The sequence below is a fragment of the Erpetoichthys calabaricus genome, chromosome 15 (genome assembly GCF_900747795.2).
Source record: "Erpetoichthys calabaricus chromosome 15, fErpCal1.3, whole genome shotgun sequence".
NCBI classification, from domain to species: Eukaryota; Metazoa; Chordata; class Cladistia; order Polypteriformes; family Polypteridae; genus Erpetoichthys; species Erpetoichthys calabaricus.
The window spans coordinates 67,056,493-67,076,109 of NC_041408.2; the positions used below are offsets into that span (position 1 = coordinate 67,056,493).

General features: G+C 38.9%; 1 protein-coding gene across 2 annotated transcripts; it reads left to right on the top strand.

The window, feature by feature from the left end:
- The first annotated feature begins 8,960 nt into the window (after nucleotides 1-8,960).
- LOC114665656 (cytochrome P450 1B1) lies at nucleotides 8,961-18,550 on the top strand. Of its 2 annotated transcripts, none has more exons than XM_028820265.2 (3): nucleotides 8,961-9,333; nucleotides 10,951-11,976; nucleotides 14,246-18,550. In XM_028820265.2, exons 2-3 carry the CDS (start codon nucleotides 10,958-10,960, stop codon nucleotides 14,781-14,783), a joined length of 1,557 nt encoding a protein of 518 aa, XP_028676098.1. In that variant the 5' UTR covers nucleotides 8,961-9,333; nucleotides 10,951-10,957; the 3' UTR covers nucleotides 14,784-18,550. The 2 variants fall into 2 exon arrangements, with proteins under 2 accessions (XP_028676098.1, XP_028676099.1); XM_028820266.2 differs by having other exon boundaries at nucleotides 8,961-9,224.
- The last annotated feature ends 1,067 nt before the right edge of the window (nucleotides 18,551-19,617 follow it).

The window sequence follows — 19,617 nt, forward strand, 5'->3', positions numbered from 1 at the left end:
CAGGAAAAAAAAAAAATCATGAATTTATGCTAATTAACCAATCTAAACCTTAGCTTTTTTTATAGTCACAGTTGGCATAGTATGCAATAGTTTTTGCCGAATTGTGTTTGACAAATAGTTTCGTCATACTAAATAGGCAGTGTGACATAGTAATTAAGCTGTTCACCTTTAAACCACATTGTTTCTCATTTAGTCTCTGTCTTCACTGAGTGACCGACAGCAAGTTGCTTAACCTGCCTGTTGTTCAACTGTAAGTAACACAAGATAAAGGTGCTACAGTATTTAAATTTTGTTTATATTAACTTCCACAGATAGAATCCAGATTTAGTCATGTGTAAGCTCTTCTCAACTGCTCATCATCTTATTATCCCTAAACCTACCCAGAAACCTTCATGCAGCTAGCAGGTGATGGCATGGTATATTTGTGGCATGGTGTATTTTTGCATCAGGGAGATTCAGTGTGTGCCATGGAAAGACAACCAACGTCATTTCATTGTTAATACCCAGAAAAATTGATCCATATATTCACATGATTTTCTCAGTTTCCTGATCCACCCATTAGCATGAATCAGAAGGAATCTACAGTACATTTATCTGTCAAGACACTGTTTTACTAATCTCCCAATGTCTAGGTTCTATGTTCTTTGACTCCCGGCATCCACCTGTTATTTCTCTGACCTGAGAAAAACATGTTTGGCCATACTGCACTACATCAATATGATACACTCTCTTAAGAACCTCTGTTGATCATTGATAACTGGCTATTTTCTGACTGTCAGTTGGCACAAGTCAGGTAAGCTTTCCTCAGCATTTTACTTCAGCAGTCCATTTTCAGCCACATCCTGCCTCTTTCAGGATGTTTTTTTTTTGTTATTGTTGCCTATTTATGTACCAATAATAACTGTTGTTCATGAGCATACTGATTACTACCTCATACTGGCTTACCTGTTGTGCACCATCACACTGCATGTAAAGTCACTTCAGTAAATCTTTAGACATATTCATCTCTCTCATAATTCCATACTTTCACCAAAATGCCAGATGCAAAATCTATTTTCAATAGAATCAACCTTGCATACAATGCTATCACTTATTGAGCATTCACCGACTACCTAAAGTGCAGGCTTACTTAATGAAGTCAATCAGTCAATCTTTATTTTTTACATACTGCCTTTCATAACAACACCACAAAGCACTTTACACAAAAAAGATACATTTGTCAATAAACTGATAAAATTAGATATATCAATTATCATGATACATGTGTAGTCTTAAATGTATCTTTAGTATATAAAGCTGATTTTGTGTTTGTACAGTATGCAATTCCACCCCATTAAACCTCTCTCTGCCAACTTTTGCACAGGCTTTCTTATATGTACAAGGGAAGAGCTGGGCTGTGTCTCATTCACAAATGTTTCACCCTGGGGAACTTTATTAATTCTGCACTTTATTAGAGAAATGCTCCTAGGAGACAATTTTGTCACTTGGCATGCAAAGTTTCTCCCCTCAGTGGGTTTAGTCAGTGAAATTTTGGATTGGAGCCAAAATATATCCCCTTGGGGAATTTATTTTGTGATTTTTTTTTTCAGCTCTTACTGAATTTATTGAATTATTGCACCTGCACTTTACTCCACCCCAGTCAGTGCCAGGTAGACCTGCTAGTAAGTATTAAATAGGAGAACAGCACAGTGTTCACTTATAGCAGACTGACATTTTTAACACTGTCACATATTTTGGTACTGGGGTTGATTGACAAGAAGTTCTTCTGACAAAATGTGTGTATTTAACAACCAAACAATTAGGTGATCTCTCACTTAGAATCAGATGTTGCATGGTATTGTTTCCATGATTTCATGAGACACCATAGGGCACAAACAAAACATGAACATGCATCATTAATGTTATGTGAGGTACAAAGGTATCTTACAGTGCCTACAAAAATATTCACCCACTTGGAAGTTTTCTAGTTTTATTAATATACAACATTGAATCACAGGTGATTTCATTTGGATTTTTTGACATTGAGCAGCAAAGAAAATGTTGAATGTCAAAGTGAAAACAGATCTCTGCAAAATTCTCTAAATTAATTATCAATATAAAACACACAATAGTTGATTGCATAATTATTCACCCTTTTCAATTCAGTATTTAATGTTCACTGTGAAAATCTCTGTATAAAATCATGTGTTTTATGACTCAATGAGGCATGCTATAATATTTAATCTAAAATATAAAAAAATTAATGTTTTTGAAAAGTGATTGTAAACTTTTGATCTTAATAGGAGTACAAAGGATGTCTTGATCTGGATAGATAACAGGATGAAAGTGGCTTTATGTTCTATTCCTTTGTCTCAGACTAGATTTATCCAACCAAGTTTGTTTCTGTTTCTCAAGAACTATGTGTACCATACTGATAAATTAATATTCATTCTGAGAGTGTATTATCGTTTGTTTTGGAAAACAAAAATCCATCCATCCATCCATCCATCCATTTTCTAACCCGCTATATCCTAACACAGGGTCACGGGGTCTGCTGGAGCCAATCCCAGCCAGCACAGGGCACAAGGCAGGAAACAAACCCTGGGCGGGGTGCCAGCCCACCGCAGGGCACACACACACACACCAGGCACACACTAGGGACAAATTAGAATCGCCAATGCACCTAACCTACATGTCTTTGGACTGTGGGAGGAAACCCACGCAGACACGGAGAGAACATGCAAGACAAGAATCCATTATTTCATAAATATCACAAAACAGTTAACGTTGCATTAAGGAAAATATTTCAACAAATACACAAGCTTCAATGAATGATAACGAAACTTAATTAATGACCTGTGGAGCGTGAATAAGACAAGCATAAGGAGGTGTGTGTTATTCATTTCAGAATGAAGAAAATATGACAAGTATTTTCTGACGTTTTATTCGGGAAATTTTAAAGTGCGTTTTTGTTTTTGGAAGAGCTGGGAAATGGGGACGCCTGCTGGTAAAGACTGTTTTTTATGCGTCAGTATACGTGTGCGCGCGCGCGCGTACACACGTCTGCTCGCCCGTAGCAGGGATACGACATGATCGCGTGCAAAAGTAACCATAACTTCAAGCCTTCAAGCTTTCAAGAAACTAAACTTTCAGGCCACTGGGACTAACTGGTATATCCAGTTCTTTCCCCTTTCATTTATGCTTCTCTACAACTCTTAATGAAAAGACAAGTGACTCATTGCCTAAAATGGGATAATCTTACACTTACATTCGCTGAAACATTTCTTCACGTTGTTCAACTCATCCACAGACGCATGGTTATCACTTTCCTTACAAAATAATAATAATAATTGGAAATTCACTTAAAAATACATCATTGCCTAATCCTTGTGCTCATAAATGATTCAGATGTGCCACCCACGTCTTATGTCCTTCAACTGGGTTCTTATTTTAGGAAGTAGAACTTTACTGACTTTTTATTAGCATGAAACGCTACATTGGATGGAAGTTCGGAACTCTTCTTCGCTCTGAAAATAAACAAATACATACCGTAGATAAATAAATTGTTAGAGACATTTGAATAGTGATTAATTTCATATATGTGAAGTAAATTGTAAATAACATTAGCTCAAAATGTACTGAAATAATAGCTACATGCATATTTCCCACACTGATAGAGTTGAATGCCTTCATTACTTCCGTAGCTGCACAAATCTGAATCCACTGAGATGATATTTTGAATGAACAAAGTCTGGACGGGGCGGCACGGTCGCAGTTGGGAGATCTGGAGACCCCGGTTCGCTTCCCGGGTCCTCCCTGCGTGGAGTTCGCACGTTCTCCCCGTGTGTGCGTGGGTTCCCTTCGGGCGCTCCGGTTTCCTCCCACAGTCCAAAGACATGCAGGTTAGGTGGATTGGCGATTCTAAATTGTTCTTGGTGTGTGGGTGTGTTTGTCACCCTGCCCAGGATTGGTTCCTGCCTTGTGCCCTGTGTTGGCTGGGATTGGCTCCAGCAGACCCGTTCGGATTCAGCGGGTTGGAAAATGGATGGATGGATAGTCTGGACGCATTGCTTATACCTAATTGTGTTGAGTGGCGTATATTCTGCACGTACACTGGGTTTTATTCCGAAACTGTATGACGTATTTATACAGATAAATTCTGCTTCTGCTCGGGTAATGTCTGTGTAGATTTTGCATGACCTCCTTGTCTTTGCGGGAAGCGTCTTCTTGCAGCCTGAAGAGTTGGGTTAAATAAACTGAAGTTTCAGAATTGAACAAGTGTGTGTCCTGTGAGTAAAGCTTTGTTCGTGCCTTATGCTGAGTGCTGCAGGAATAGGATCTGCGCCCCGCAACCCTTAATTGGATTTAGTGGGTTCGTGAATATTACATTATAATGATGTATTCATTCATTTATTAAAGCTATGACAATTTTTCATTAGGGCTGCGTGTTTTCCTTTCATGTAATAATTAAGTGGACTAAATCTTCAAATTAATTTATCTGTTAGTTGATATACTGTATTTTTATATAGGACTGCACGTTGCAGAGTATACCTCATAAATACATACATGAACAAAGGAATAAACAAACAAATAAATCACATGCATACATAATTATAAAAAAGATATTATGGATACATAAATAAATAAAAGCCAGAGCAATTCATTTCTAAATTAATAAACATAAGAGACGCTTTTATGAAAGTACATTAACCTACAGTACATACATAAACTATTTACAAAATAACAAAATAAATAAATCGCAGCCGTCAAGAGTTTAATAGGTTCAGATTGTCCGCTATTTTTCAAAATAAAGTGTGTTCAGAAAAAGAATGAATGTACGATTAGAAGAGACTTGAGAAAGATAAAGTAATCTCGCCTGATCCTAAATAAGTATTTACACGTGTGATATTCAGGCAGTAAATTTATGCAATTTAATATACATTTGGCATGTCCAGCCATCCAGCCTTCTATTATCTGATACAATAGATCCTGGATGAGTGCCTGGTCAATCACTTACTCATACCTGCAGAAGGTATTCCAACAATTAACTTAATATGCACGTCGTTAATACATGAAAAAACTCTTAAAATTACAGCAATGTTTCTTCAATGGCAAAGTTACAGTGTGATTCCTCGTAGAAGCACTGGTTGAAATAAAAAAAAAAAAAAACAAACAAAAACAAAACAAAACAAAAAAACAACCATTGCATTCAAAAAACGATTCATTACTTATGAAACTCGTTCCTTAGGCTTTGAAAAGCATCCTGCTATAGGAAGGCAAAAATCTTTAATGTACTGTATAGTAAGCTACCTAAGCAGGATACTGATAGAACAGGGAACCCCGAACTAGCTGGCTATTGTATGCAGCAAGAGTCATTTTAAAAATCATGAACCAACTGGTATTTCATAAATATGTTACCTTTTGATGCTATTTATAGAATAGAGGTTTATTTCTGAAACTGTAATTTACTTATTTGACTGATGCCTTTATCCAAGGCGACTTACAATATTTACGTTGTATTTCTTTTTGGTGTTCAGTGATTTACTTAATGTTCACACGGTGTCAGTGGCAGTGATTCGAGCCCACATCCTCAGGGATTTAAGTCCAGCGCTTTAACCACTACGCCACACTGGGTGCCACAAATTGACTCTTTTGACACTCATTTCACACGGTGAACCCGGGACGCGACCCCAAGGTTATTTTTACATGTTTTACTTTTTACATGTTACTTTCATGTGGATGGTCTATGGCAGGGGTGTCAAACTCCAGTCCTGGAGGGCTGCAGTGCATGGCTGCAGGTTTTCATTCTAATCATCTTCTTAATTAGTGACCAGTTTTTGCTGCTATTTACTTCTTTTAATTGACTCAGGCCCTTTAGTTGTTTCTTTTTCCTTAATAAGCAGCCAAACAATAATGAGACACAAAACAAGCCACCACATCACACAATATCTGAAAATAAAGAAAGGTGATGGTCTCAGCAAGGTTGATCTCTCAACTCACCAAAACACTTTGACGATGTTCTTATAACAAACAGAAAATCAACAGTTTTGGAAATGTCTGCTGTTGCAGAATGAGAGCAGCAACAAGCCGTGGAATTAAATAATGGGTTTAATTAACAGAAAGCATTGGCTTCTCATTAAGAAACTGGTTGGAGTTTGAAGCCCGTTTAAGCTGGTCATCTGTTGGCTCGTTTCACATCTCATTTCTGTTTGGCTGTCATTTAATGAGGAAACGAATCATTCAGAGGACTGAATCCTTCTAACATGGCTGTTAAAATAAAGGGGAAAAAAGTGAATTAGCAGTGAAAACTGGTCACTGATTAGGAAAAGGGTGAGAATGAAAACCTGCAGCCATTGCGGCCCTCCGGGCCTGGAGTTTGACACCCGTGGTCTATGGCATCGCTTTGAAGAACAACTTTGGCATCTTATTTTTAAGAGTGATAATTTACCAGTAGTTAAAGAGTGAAATTATATAAAATTATTTAATTAAATTAAAACGGCGTCATTGGTATAAATAAATGGTGTAGCAGACATGCTTAATACTTTTCACAACTAAATGAAATCAAAGTTATTAAAGTTTACTAATGATTATGCGGGACAATTTCACTTTTGTCTTTTTTTTTTTTTTTAAATAAAATTAAATAATGATGATGATGGTCGACACAAGAATCACGCGGGGCTTACTGCAAGCCCGACTGACTGTGCTGAAACCGCCAAGCTAATGACCTCAACTGCGACGTTCCCTTGAGCAAAACTCTGGAAATGCTTGTGGTCTGCTGTGTTTCAGTGTGAACAAAACTAATCTGGACACGATGCCAAGTGCACTAGTAACCTCTGTTTGACTGTACACGCTGGCACAATTCCAGTGCAGCAGATACCGATTGTAAGAATGAGATGGAACTAAACTCGCTTCCAGCTATTGCAATACAGAAAAGGGGTATAAATAGGCTTTTTAGAAAGGGTTGCTAAGTACCAAAACTACATGATTTGGTTATTTTTAAAGGATTAACTGTACAGCAAGCACGCTCAGGAACATGGCTAAAGTAAATTAAAAATCAAATAATCAAGCCTGAGCAAAACCAGTACTACATTTAATCTATAGTTTTATTAAGAAAATAAAAGTCAATTCACTATTCAATTACTCAAAGAGAGAGAGAGCGATATGGGGGTTTTAGGAGCATAAAATAAATCAAGGACTTCAAACCTTAATTGTTTAACTCATTTTATATTTAGGGCGGCGCAGTGGATAGCGGCGGTGGATCCCGCGTCCCGTTGCGGAGTTTTAGAATCTTACAGTGTCCGTCTTGTTTTTCCTTACACGTCCCCTAAAACGTAGTTGGTGATTCCAACACGAGTCGGCCCTGTTATTCGGTGCGTTCGATTCTGCTAAAATTGGCTCAGGCCCTCAGTGGTGCCGAACACGACAGTCAAGTTGAGAATGGTTTTATTATTAGGCATGATGCCCTTTGGGAGTGAAGCACTTTTTATGTATGTGAAGCTTGGGTAAATTGTCTTCTCTTTATGATGGAGGGTAGCTCATTCCTTACTTGATCCCGAATCTATGAGTTCTGGGTCTACTACTACCCTGAATTGGAAAAGCACATTCAAAAAATCGGTCGGTAGGGATACCAAATGTTACATTTTAATTCTGGTAAAATTAGGGAAGTTGAGAATCTCTATCTGTCTTTTGTCTTGATTACTTTTCCATGTTATGGCCTGTTTTCTGAATTACGCTTTTTTTTCGCGTGTGCGTATGCCTGTCAGATTAATTGCCGAGTCCAAACTGGACCCAAGTGTATGCGAGTGGACTCAGAGATGGCTTTGCATTTAGTGCTGCCAGGATGGCTCCAGCCTCCCATGACGTTGGATTCAACGGGTTTGAGAATTTTATTTGGCAGTGTTCTTGTGTGTGGTCTGGTGGAGGGAAGAAGCAATGTAAAATGAAATCTGAAACACCGGCATATTTAACTGTGCTCTCGCTTATGTGTGTCCATTTACCACGTTTCATATATTTTAAATAAAACAAAAATGATTTTGTTGACAACCTGTTATTATGGCAATACGCGTTGTTATTAATTGCTTGTTTAGGAAGTCAAATATTGGTGTAAAATGTTAACACTTTTTCAGCGCAGAATAGCGAACGCTCAAACCTGCGCGTGTGGACGTTATTTTCGACCCACGCGAGGATAGTAATGAAGGTATTTTATACCGGCACACTTCTTTAAATGTAAAGCGCATCGTCTTCACATTACCTATTGTCATGTTTTCTGTAAAGCTTTTAAACCAGAAACCACTTTCATATGCCTTTCATTCATCCGACTTACAAAACAGGTTGCACTTATACCGATGCCGATCGACCAGTTTATATAAACAGAAAACGGAATCAAATTTCACCTCGGGATAATAGACACCTGATGGATGTTTACAAATTCTCAAATAACGCAAAGTAAAAGAATTTGTCAAATTGAAAGAGTCAACAAAACCAAAGAAAATTAATTATTAAATAATTTTTCAGTGTTACAAGCTTGCTGCATACAGCCGAATGCATTCATTTAGGAACAAATGAACTTCATGAAAGAAAACCTCTAACGACTCGACACCTTTAAGGTGAAGTATCGTCCACGCAATCAGAACAAAGTATTCAATTGCAAATGTCTCTGAAGCGTCACTTTTTCACTATTTCCACTGCTATCAAGTTTTATGTTGTTACCAGCGATTAGCAGACTTTTTTCGGGCAATACTGTCTCCGCACGCAATTGCGCTGAGGGTAATCAGAAGCTACTTTTTAACAAGAAGTTTTAAATATTCGCACACAGAAAATACGCGTGTGATGTAATGACCGAGGAGAGAGAGAGAGAGGGGGGTGTGTGTGAGAGAGTGCGTGAGAGAGAGAGAGAGAGATCTTCAGGAACATTCAACTACCCAATAAAGCCAACCGCACGGATCCGATTGTGACGAAATGCGATCCTATTTGTCAACGAAATACTTAAGAAAGATTGGTAAACCTGGGGAGTTTATGTGCAAGCTATAAATACGAAGTGCTCCGAATTTGAAATTGACGAGAGATTTCACTTACTGAAAGCGATGAAGTTATAACTGGGCATTACCTGGGAAAATGGATATTACCTTTTAAAGGACTTAGGAAAAATAAAGAATCATTATCCTTCGCGTGCTAACAGTTATTTTGCACGGATTGCCAGGAAACGTGTTCTTACGCATCTGTTTAACTGCAGCTGTTTAACTGAGGTACAGTGGGGCATTTTTCTTAAATATTCTTAACGGTTTTGCAAGCCTTACTGACCAATGAAAACGAATGTCTTGTAGTCAGCACAGTTGAAACCCAAGAGTATAGAAGGTAAGCATGTCGCTTTACGTATACTGTAGCAAAATCTGTTCTAGCATATTGGCGTTACTTGACATTATATTAACTTGTTTTTATTATTTTCTACTTTATTTATTTATTAAACCATGAGCATAGAAAACACTATCCTATTAGATACGTATTTTGAGCACGACTTGAGTCGGCTGAAATGTGTAGAAATTTGGTAGGTTTGTTTAACCTATACCTACAGTACCTGTAAATAATGTTTAAAATCTGAGTATTTTTAAATTGTAGGTGCGACACTGCAATTGAAGAGTGCATAATATTCTTTAGGTGTGAGCACGCATGTCACATATTACTTAGCACAATGAAAACAAGACGATATGTGGAAGCAGTGGCTGCTGCTGCCTTCTGATTCTGTGCCGGTCACAGTCTGTGGGTATTTAGGTGCGTTCAGCAGGTTTTCGGCCACGTTTAACTCATGTTTCCTGCCAACATCCTAAACTAGTGCCAATTAAATAAATTGGCCTCTTGGACGACATCACGGATAGTTCCTAAATTACAATATTTATATTATCCATCCATCCATCCATTTTCTTAATCCTCTTATCCAGGGCAGCACGGAGCAATTGGAGCCCAAATCAGGAATCTTCTGTCAGAAACAATTTCGATTCGATTTGATTATTCTCAAACCAGATTATACCAGTTCAGTAGCATGGAGGGTCGTTGCCCAATTCAGTAACACTACTCGCTTATAACCGGAGACAGATCTAGACAGGGTGGCAGTCCTTCTCGAGGCGCGCGCGCGCACGCGCCAATTCAGAGCTGCCAGTTAACCCAACTTGCACGTTTTGGGGATTGTAGTAAAATAACCGAAGTAAGTTTAGACATCCACGGGGAGACTTTGTAATCTCGGCGCACACACAACGTCTTGGATATACTGCATTATATTGTAGCACACTGCATAATCTAATATAATCTTGCAGACGTAACTCAGGAACTAACTGTGGTCCATTACATAGTCGACAATTAACATATATGTATTTTATCATATCATATTAGATAAGATTAGTAAATTCAGAGTGTAGCCTATTCAAAATGAGAATGTGTCAATATATCATCGTATGTATAATTTGGTATTTATAAATGCAAAGAATTATTATTATTATTATTTTGTGCGTTTGATTTTAATTTGCCGATATACTGCATAGGAAAAACATATATACCAGTATGATGCAGGTTTACTCTTATATAGGGAGAACAGAACACCGTTCTAATCATTTTGTAACTTCGTGTCAGTGTCTGGGAGTACTGGTTGGTGTGTGAACTCGCAAGACTTAACTAACAGCTTATCTGCCTTAATGCCGTTTGCACAACTAGTTTCCTGTGTGCTGATTGTTATAAGGGCTAGGTGTCATTTTCAAAGTGACATCATCTGGGTCTTGATCTTTTTTTTCCTTGAAGGCAATTCTTCAGCTGTCTGTGTACACAATTTAGGGGGCGTGTCCACCCATCGCTCTAGCCTTCTGCAAAGAGTGTAATTTTACCCCATTTTCCCAACACTTTGCTATTTCTTTCAAGAAATAAACTTGTTCATAATAATTTACAATAATGTGTCTGATTTGGATGATTCTGGTTTGTTCATTGCAGATCCAAAATGATTGTGCGCGTGTTTCAGGAGATCTTCAGGCCATCTCTGCAGACATTTTTATTGGCCTCCATGTCATTTCTGGTAGCCATGCACTTTTGGAAATGGTTTCACCAAAGGATCAGATGCTCCAAAAACAAACCGGGTCCTCCTGGGCCATTATCGTGGCCAGTGATTGGAAACGCAGCTCAGCTCGGGAGCCTTCCCCACGCCGTTTTCTCTAAAATGGCACAGAAGTACGGAAACGTCTTTCGCATCAAGCTGGGAAACCGCGTTGTTGTGGTACTAAACGGAGAAGATGCTATTAAGGAGGCCCTCATCAAGAAAGGCGTGGATTTTGCGGGGAGACCAGATTTCACGTCATTCAAGGTAATATCTGGGGGAAAAGGCATGGCATTTAACGACTACAGCGATCTTTGGAAAATCCACAGAAAGGTTGCCCATTCCACAATCCGGCATTTCTCCACCTGCAATCATGAAGCGAGAAAATCGTTCGAACAGGGCATACTTAGCGAGATCAAAGAAGTCATAGGCGTCTTTTTAAAAAAAAGTGAAGATGAAAAATTTTTTGAGGCTGGCACATTTTTAGCAGTGGCTGTAGCCAACACAATGAGTGCAGTGTGTTTTGGAAAAAGGTACAGCTACGATGACGCCGAATTTCAGTCTTTGATTGGCAGGAACGACCAGTTTGCCAAAACTGTGGGGGCCGGGAGCATTGTGGATGTCATGCCGTGGCTACAGAGCTTCCCAAACCCTATAAAGACGATGTTTGACAACTTTAAAACCCTCAACGAGGAGTTTTATGACTTCATCTACGGCAAAGTGGTTCAGCACCGAGCGACCCTCAAAGCTGGCACCATTCGAGACATGACTGATGCCTTCATCGTGGCTCTGGACCAGGGGAAAGAGGTAAAGAACGGAGCAGTTCTCGGAAAAGAACACGTGCCTCCAACTGTTAATGACATCTTCGGAGCAAGTCAAGATACGCTTTCCACGGCCATGCACTGGATGTTTCGTTTACTTGTAAGGTAATTTACCTCACATCTGCTCGTTTTTGGTAAAGCTACATCACTGTTAGCAGTAGCACGTGCATTGTAAACGCCCATATGCCATTGAGAATTGCTAGTATTATGTAAAGAAACTACAAAGCCGACAGTTTTAATCAACCCGATTTGAACATCTCAAACGGACAATAGTTCATGTTGTCTTTGACCGATTAACCGGCGCCAAGTAGTGAAATTTATTTCAGTTATAAAAACACGTAAAATAATTAGCTGCTTCTGGAGATGCTAAATATACCGAATCCAAATTATACCATAATTATATAGCGCTCTCAATAGCAGAATCAACACGTAGGGTGCAGTCTTAAAAGTGTCCAGAACACTTGCGGTTTTGGAGACTTTCACGTAGGACAACATTTTATAACATATTGGCACAAAGAGGGCAACCACTTCACATTCTTTTTTCCACAACGGTTTGCGCGAGCGTTGTTAAGAACACTTTACAAGTTTTATCAGACTATGAAGCACAAAACAATATTTTGGAAGGGCGTAATTATATTAATTTGTAATTAATTAAATGTATTAAAAGGAAAGGCTGCTGGCATGAGGGTTTAGATTAAGTATTTGAGGAGGGCACACTGAAAAGTAAAAAAAAAAAAAAATGATGCATTGAAGAGCAGAAAGATGTCTATCATAGGACTATATTCATATCTTGACAGGAGAGAGAAGTTAGGAGCACACGCTGATACAGCGCACTGCCGCACCCACCACAGGACCCCAGATTAGGACCCGAGTACAGCCATGCGACGGGTGACACCTCAGCACCACACTAGTTCAGGTGGAACGGAACAGTGTGAGGTTTTTTATGGTGCCACTTCTGCCACCAACCCCCAGGTTCTTCCCTGCGGGTTGGAGGGAGATGGAATGGAAATGAGCGTTTATACATCATTTCATATAGCGTCTTTCATAAAAAAAAAAAACAAAAAAAAACAAAACAAAAGATGTGATACTTCAAGCTTTTCCTCACACAAGCACACGTCAAACATATACTTGACACCCACTGCACGGCCAGCCTACCTGGAAAGGGGTCTCTCTTTGAACTGCCTTTCCCAAGGTTTCTTCCGTTTTTTTCCCCTACAAGGGTTTTTTTTTTGGGGGGGGGGGGGGGTTCCTTGTTTTCTTAGAGAGTCAAGGCTGGGGGGCTGTCACGAGGCAGGGCCTGTTAAAGCCCATTGCGGCACTTGTTGTGTGATTTTGGGCTATACAAAAATAAATTGTATTGTATTGTAGTGTAGTGTAGTGTATGTTATCACGTGCGCGATTGCCTGTTTCTTCCAGTGTTATAGAAAATCCCAACAAGACGCGTACCGCATGTCCATTTAAAGTTTATTGCGCAAGACTTACAGTGGCAGTTCTTCTTAATTAGACAAAGTGACTTAATTTGAAAATAGAGAAAAGCCAAGCAAAATGACACCTTTTATTGGCTAACTAAAAAGATTACAATATGCAAGCTTTCGGGGCAACTCTGGAAGGGGCCTGAGTTGCCTCGAAAGCTTGCATATTGTAATCTTTTTAGTTAGCCAATAAAAGGTGTCATTTTGCTTGGCTTTTCTCTACATTCATAATGGCTAACACGGTACAACACCCTTATAATTTGACAATAAAATGTTACAATAATGAAAATGTTTTTCTCTGCCAGCAGGGGGCAATGTCTATCATGTGAACATTTAGATTTTTTTTCTTTCTAATTTAACAATAGATCTATTATCTGCCTTTCTGTATTTTCAGCATTATGCAGAAAAAATAATCATTGACATGACAGCCATGTTAAATGTAATTTTAAAAAAAGCACAAAATCTGGCTCTTCATCTTACGAATATGCATGCTGCCTCCCCAGTTCCAGAGTCCTGGGTGCATTTTCTCCCCAAGATGGGTGTGACTGCTTATTTGGCAACACTAAAGTGGCCCTGTATTAGTCAGGGGACTGGCACCCCATGTAGTGTTGATTCCATCTTTGTACCGAGTACATCGAATAATCGGCAGTGTTAAGGTAGTGCTTTACTTGTTTATATTGGCCTGCTTTTCCAAGAGTGGACTCATATAAACACTTAAAGTGCTAATTTACCAGTGATGATTTTATGATGTATTGATGATATAAGCACTGGCTACCAGGGTCCCTGAACAAGATAGAAAGGTTTTGTATATGTTCTGTATGTGTGTGGTATGCATCTTTGAATTGTTGAAGTAGTGATATTTTACATGCCATTTACTAACACATAGTGGTTATCTTCTTCAGGTTTCCAGATGTCCAGGAAAAACTACAAAAAGAGATCGATGAAGTTGTTGGAAGAAACCGCCTACCGTGCATTGAAGATCAACAGAACTTGCCAAATGTTGTGGCGTTTATCTTTGAGACAATGCGTTTCAGCAGCTTTGTACCAGTTACAATACCCCATGCAACTACGGTTGACACATCTGTCATGGGCTATCACATCCCAAAAAACACAGTGGTATTTATTAACCAGTGGTCAGTCAATCATGATCCCCAAAAGTGGTCCAATCCAGATGTATTTGACCCAACAAGGTTCTTGGATGAAAACGGGACCCTCAACAAGGACCTTATAAGCAGTGTTATGATCTTTTCTGTAGGCAAAAGGAGATGCATCGGGGATGAGCTGTCTAAAATGGTCCTGTTCCTTTTTGTCTCCGTTTTGCTTCATCAGTGTAAATTTACTGCTGACCCCAATGGATCAAGAACTATTGAATCTTTTTATGGTTTAACTTTAAAACCAAAACCATTTAAAATTGGGGTGACAAGCCGGGTTCCTGTCTAATTCCTCTAAGAGTGACAGGAAAAAGAATATAGAGCCAGTAAAGCCAACAAAATGGAATCCACAGCTATGAAGGTACAGGTGAAACTGGAAGGCTGCCGAGAGCTAAGCACCAGCCTTTGATTAGCGCAGGTCTACCTTATCCCATGGATTCCTTAACTTGCCTTGAGGTGTAATGTTAAGATATGTTGAAGTTCATATGCTTATTTCTTTGTATTTTTTTTTAAGCACAATTCCCGTTTAGTGAGTATTTTGGTGAGACTGAATTACCTTACAAGTACAGAATAAGGGTGAATTTAAAATGAAACATTCAGTTAAGGAAAGTCGAGAAACAGTGAAAATCAATAGTGGACATTTAGATTGGAATTGGACTATTTTCCTCAAAGTGGGGATTTTTTTTTTTATTGTTTATCATGCATTTTGAATTTGGACAATTTTAGATCCTATAGGGAAGACATTGGAGTCACCTAAAGCTACACATTCTTAATTGTGGATTTAAAAAAAATATCATAGTATGCTTTGTACTGTACAGACACAGCATGGAATACTGAAAAAGGTATATTTATATTTGAAACAGTTTTGTGTAGCAGCACAACACCCTGATAAGTCGTCACTCTCCGCCTGAAGACTTCACTGTGACCTTCCATTATCTGTAACATGTAGATGGGTCACAATAATTCACACACCATCTCTGTCAGTTTTTAGTTTTAGTAATATAGAACCGGTGCTTCATCCTTTCTTTATGAAATGTACATATCAAGAACGGGCAGCATGGTGGCGCAGTGGGTAGCGCTGCTGCCTCGCAGTAAGGAGACCAGGGTTCACTTCCCGGGTCCTCCCTGCGTGGAGTTTCCTCCGGGTACTCCGGTTTCCTCCCACAGTCCAAAGACATGCAGGTTCGGTGCATTGGTGATCCTAAATTATCCCTAATGTGTGCTTGGTGTGTGTGTGTGTGTGTGTGCGCCCTGCCCGGGGTTTGTTTCCTGCCTTGTGCCCTGTGTTGGCTGAAATTGGCTCCAGCAGACCCCCGTGACCCTGTGTTCAGATTCAGTGGGTTGGACAATGGATGGATGGAGACCCCCATGACCCTGTAGTTATAAAATGGAAGGATATAGGATATAGCAGGTGGGATGATGGATGGATGGACATATCAAGAACACACATCAGGGAATGCCAGCCTCTGGGGACATGTATATGGAAGAAAGCTGTGAAGACGTTTTCATGCTACACATAGCTGATAAAATAAGAGATGCTCATTACAGTCTTGCCATTTTATAACCTACACATAAGCTTCATGAATGTCTACTGTACTTAATAGAAATTTTAATTGTATTTAGCTACTGAAATGCACTGATATATTGGACTTGTGTACTGACAGGGTTATTGTAGGTAAACCACTGCTCATATCAGACTAACCTGGAGAATGATGAGGATGTTGTCACTTTGGTTCTTGTCACAGCAAGAAGTGATGTGAATTGTATTTATCAATGTGTACATTTTGTGTATGTGTCAGTTTGTGTACACGTCCATCCAATAAAATCACTTAACCCAGTTAGGGACCAGAGCCTATTCCAAAAGCGCAGGGTGCAAGACAAGAAGCAATCCTGGATAGGGGACCAGATCATCCCTGGGCACGTCACAGTCAAATGTATATGTAAGTTGCTTAAATGACTAAGTTAAGATGATAAGAGTGAAATTATGTAATATATATAAAATCATATATGATGTGTGGCTTTGTCCATTAAGTAATTTGGTAAACCCTTAATGTTTAAGATTCCTGCTCTCTTAACAAAACTACCACAATGGCTCGTCCTGCAGAGTTGAATGTAAACCAAGGCGCACTTCTCAGTATGTCTCGTAAATTCAACCACAGGATCCGCTTCTGCTTCACCACATTTGCTATATTATTTTAAAGCAGCCGACAATTTAATACGTTCTTGCTTGTTTATTGCCACAAGCCTGAATGCTAAATAGTATTACGTTGTAGCTTTTAATTAATGATTAAACATTGCAGAGAATGAGAGCCTATTTAAAAGTTCTTGCTGTCCAAGGAGACACACGTTCTCCTCCGTCTTTATTGCGAAATCACACACATTTGAAGTTGTTAACATGGGCTCACAGAGCAGCTTTGGAAATGGTGACACAGTTTAATATGCGATTGTCTTCTTATTGGCGCAGGCACACTTCAGTAGCGTCATAAGGCATTATCTCGTAGGCATTGGCACAAAAAATATTTATGTTTGATACTTTATCTCGCTTAAAGCGTGCACTCACGCACGCACGCACGCACATCCAATGATGGCATTAATTTGGAAGACCACCCAGGGATGCACGTAATCTTAACATAGCAGCCTCACAGTTGGGTTTTGCTGTGCTCTCAGGTCCCAGTTAAATCTTGAGAACACAACATTCACTCTGCTGATTCAATTCGCATTGCACGTGACGAATGAATGGAAGTGCCCTCGGTTTTTGATTGTTTGATGTTTATGATGTTTACGTTTGTCTGTATTTCAGTGTATTGTTGCTGACATTAAGAACACAAAGTAGTTGTATTTGGTAAACACAAGTGTATTTTTGTGAGTTTAAAGTCACCTCCTTTTCTGTGTACACGATACAGTTTTGGTTTTGTTTGAGGCTTTACAATTCGGTCCCGGTAAGGAGTAATTACACAATGCTAATTGAAATGGAAAAACTCTGAAAGCAACTTGCTTTGCATTCAACTTTTGCTCGTTATTTATATAAGCAGTGTCTCAGAATACATGAAAACAAAAACCAAAAAGGAAGGAGATGACTGGAATTCACTTTTACTTGTTCATTACCAATGGTTTGAATCAGTACAATGGAGAATGGGAAAATGTTTCTAGGTTGCCCACTTTTCAGAAACTTACATTTTTAGTTGGCTGTTAATTAAAAATGATGAAATTTCTCTTGCTAACAGCCAGTCCTCTCATGACAGCTTCCAGAAAAAAATATTTTAAAGAATGAATGCCTTCGATCATTCACAGACTATATTCTTGGAGTCAAACAAATGAATGCCACAGACTTTAGTTTCGATACAAACTTAAAGTATTAAGCAGCCTGCTCTCTAAAATGAGTGGTGATTAGCGGAGAGGCCTAATCTTTATCATAGTCTGCTCTTCTGTTTTTTAAACCTCCATCGGTTTGAATGCTGTCAACACTGGACAACTGGCTTTAACCAAAGTTTAGAGAGGAAACAATTAGCAGGTGTTCAGTCTTGTTAATAGAAAAACTCCAAAAAATGACTGCTATGGATAACATGAGCCTTCTGACAAATGAAACGAGTGACAGTTGTTTGTCAAATCAGGAATCTCAGGTGCCAATAAGTTACCCAACTTGTGTGAACTTAGCCTGTGTCTGTGAATTGCTGTATTAAACTTCACAAGATGCCTAGATTTGAAAACAAGGGAAAAGGGACATAACATTTGACATCATTTAACTGTGAAAGTCTCTGCCGCAGGACCAGTCCGTGCCCGATAAATCGTCAAAACTGAGAAGAGTAGAACAACAGCAGGAGATGTCTAAGTAGTGTTATTTAAACAATGTATTTTCTTACAAGCTTACAGTTATCTGGATAGCTGCTATTCTTTTATATTATCAATGTTTGAATTAACTTGCACAGTACTTTTACAGTTTGATCATTTATTTCATGTATTTTAAAGAAATCCATAATATATTTTCTATGTCTTATATGTTGTTTGAAATTATAAACATATTTCTAGTGCCAAGCAAGCTAACATTTAGCTTTATTTGTAATCATTTTTTAAATAATAAAGAGCTATTGAAATATACGGCCTGCATTTTGTTGTAAAGTCCAGTTAAGTATGCAAATTGAAAGGTCCAGTTTATGAAGTGGATGTCTGGATGAGATGGTCACTAGCACTGTGGCCTCACATCTCCTGCCACCCCGGTTTGACTTCCATTCCAAGCCCCTGAATTTCCCCTCAGTGTGCTGTTTTCTTAATACACCTGAAGAACAAGCAGGTCATGGTGACTGGAGTCTGAGTGTACGTACTGACCGGCGGCCTGAAGCTGCTGAGTTAGGGTCCAAAAAACAATGGATGGATGAGATACTGTAGCATCTTCACTCTTAGCTAGCCAAAGAAGCCAGATGGACTTTCACGTATATCTGTGATATTCATGCTTTGCTCTTGGTGTGAAGGTAAAGTATTAGGACAGCATTAGACGTCAATTCCAAAGCAAATCTAAAATTATTTTATGGTAGAAAATATTCCATCAGAACTTTAAAGAAGCATTTAGACTCCAGTCAGAGTGCCTAGAGTTCAGTATATCGGTCAGGGATAAGCAGACACAGACGCCCAATCCCATGTGTGGAGCTTTATTAATAATGAAGTATTTCTGCATTTTTTTGGTGCACAGTCTCCCAAATATGCATAGACATGTGTAAGTATATTATTACATTGCAGTCTTTATATAATAATGCCAGTAGTAGCATACACTTGGTATGTGTGTGAATGTACAGACTAATATCTACCACAAATGTTATATAGCCAGGACGGTGTTGGTGAAGGAACACTTCTCTAAATAGGAGAAAAGATTCTTTGTGATGGGAAGCCCTGCACAAAAGGAAATATATCGCAATATGCCTAAAGATTATGTGGATACATATTTCAGTACAGATAAAATTATATATAGTTCAAATGAATATTTGAATCTGTCGCCAACCGTCAGATCTGCAGGAGAAATGAGAGGAGAGGCATTAGGCAGTAGTGCCCACCTCACATAAACAGCTTTGGGGATTCTGGAGATAAAACTGGAGCATCCAAAGAAAAGAGATACTGGGAGAACATGAGAACTC

Bases quoted from the DNA above. Each gene is read 5' to 3' on its own strand.
- LOC114665656 (XM_028820265.2), top strand. From the start codon at position 10,958: ATGATTGTGCGCGTGTTTCAGGAGATCTTCAGGCCATCTCTGCAGACA. The intron at 11,977-14,245 runs GTAATTTACCTC...TATCTTCTTCAG, and splicing joins ATGTTTCGTTTACTTGTAAG to GTTTCCAGATGTCCAGGAAA.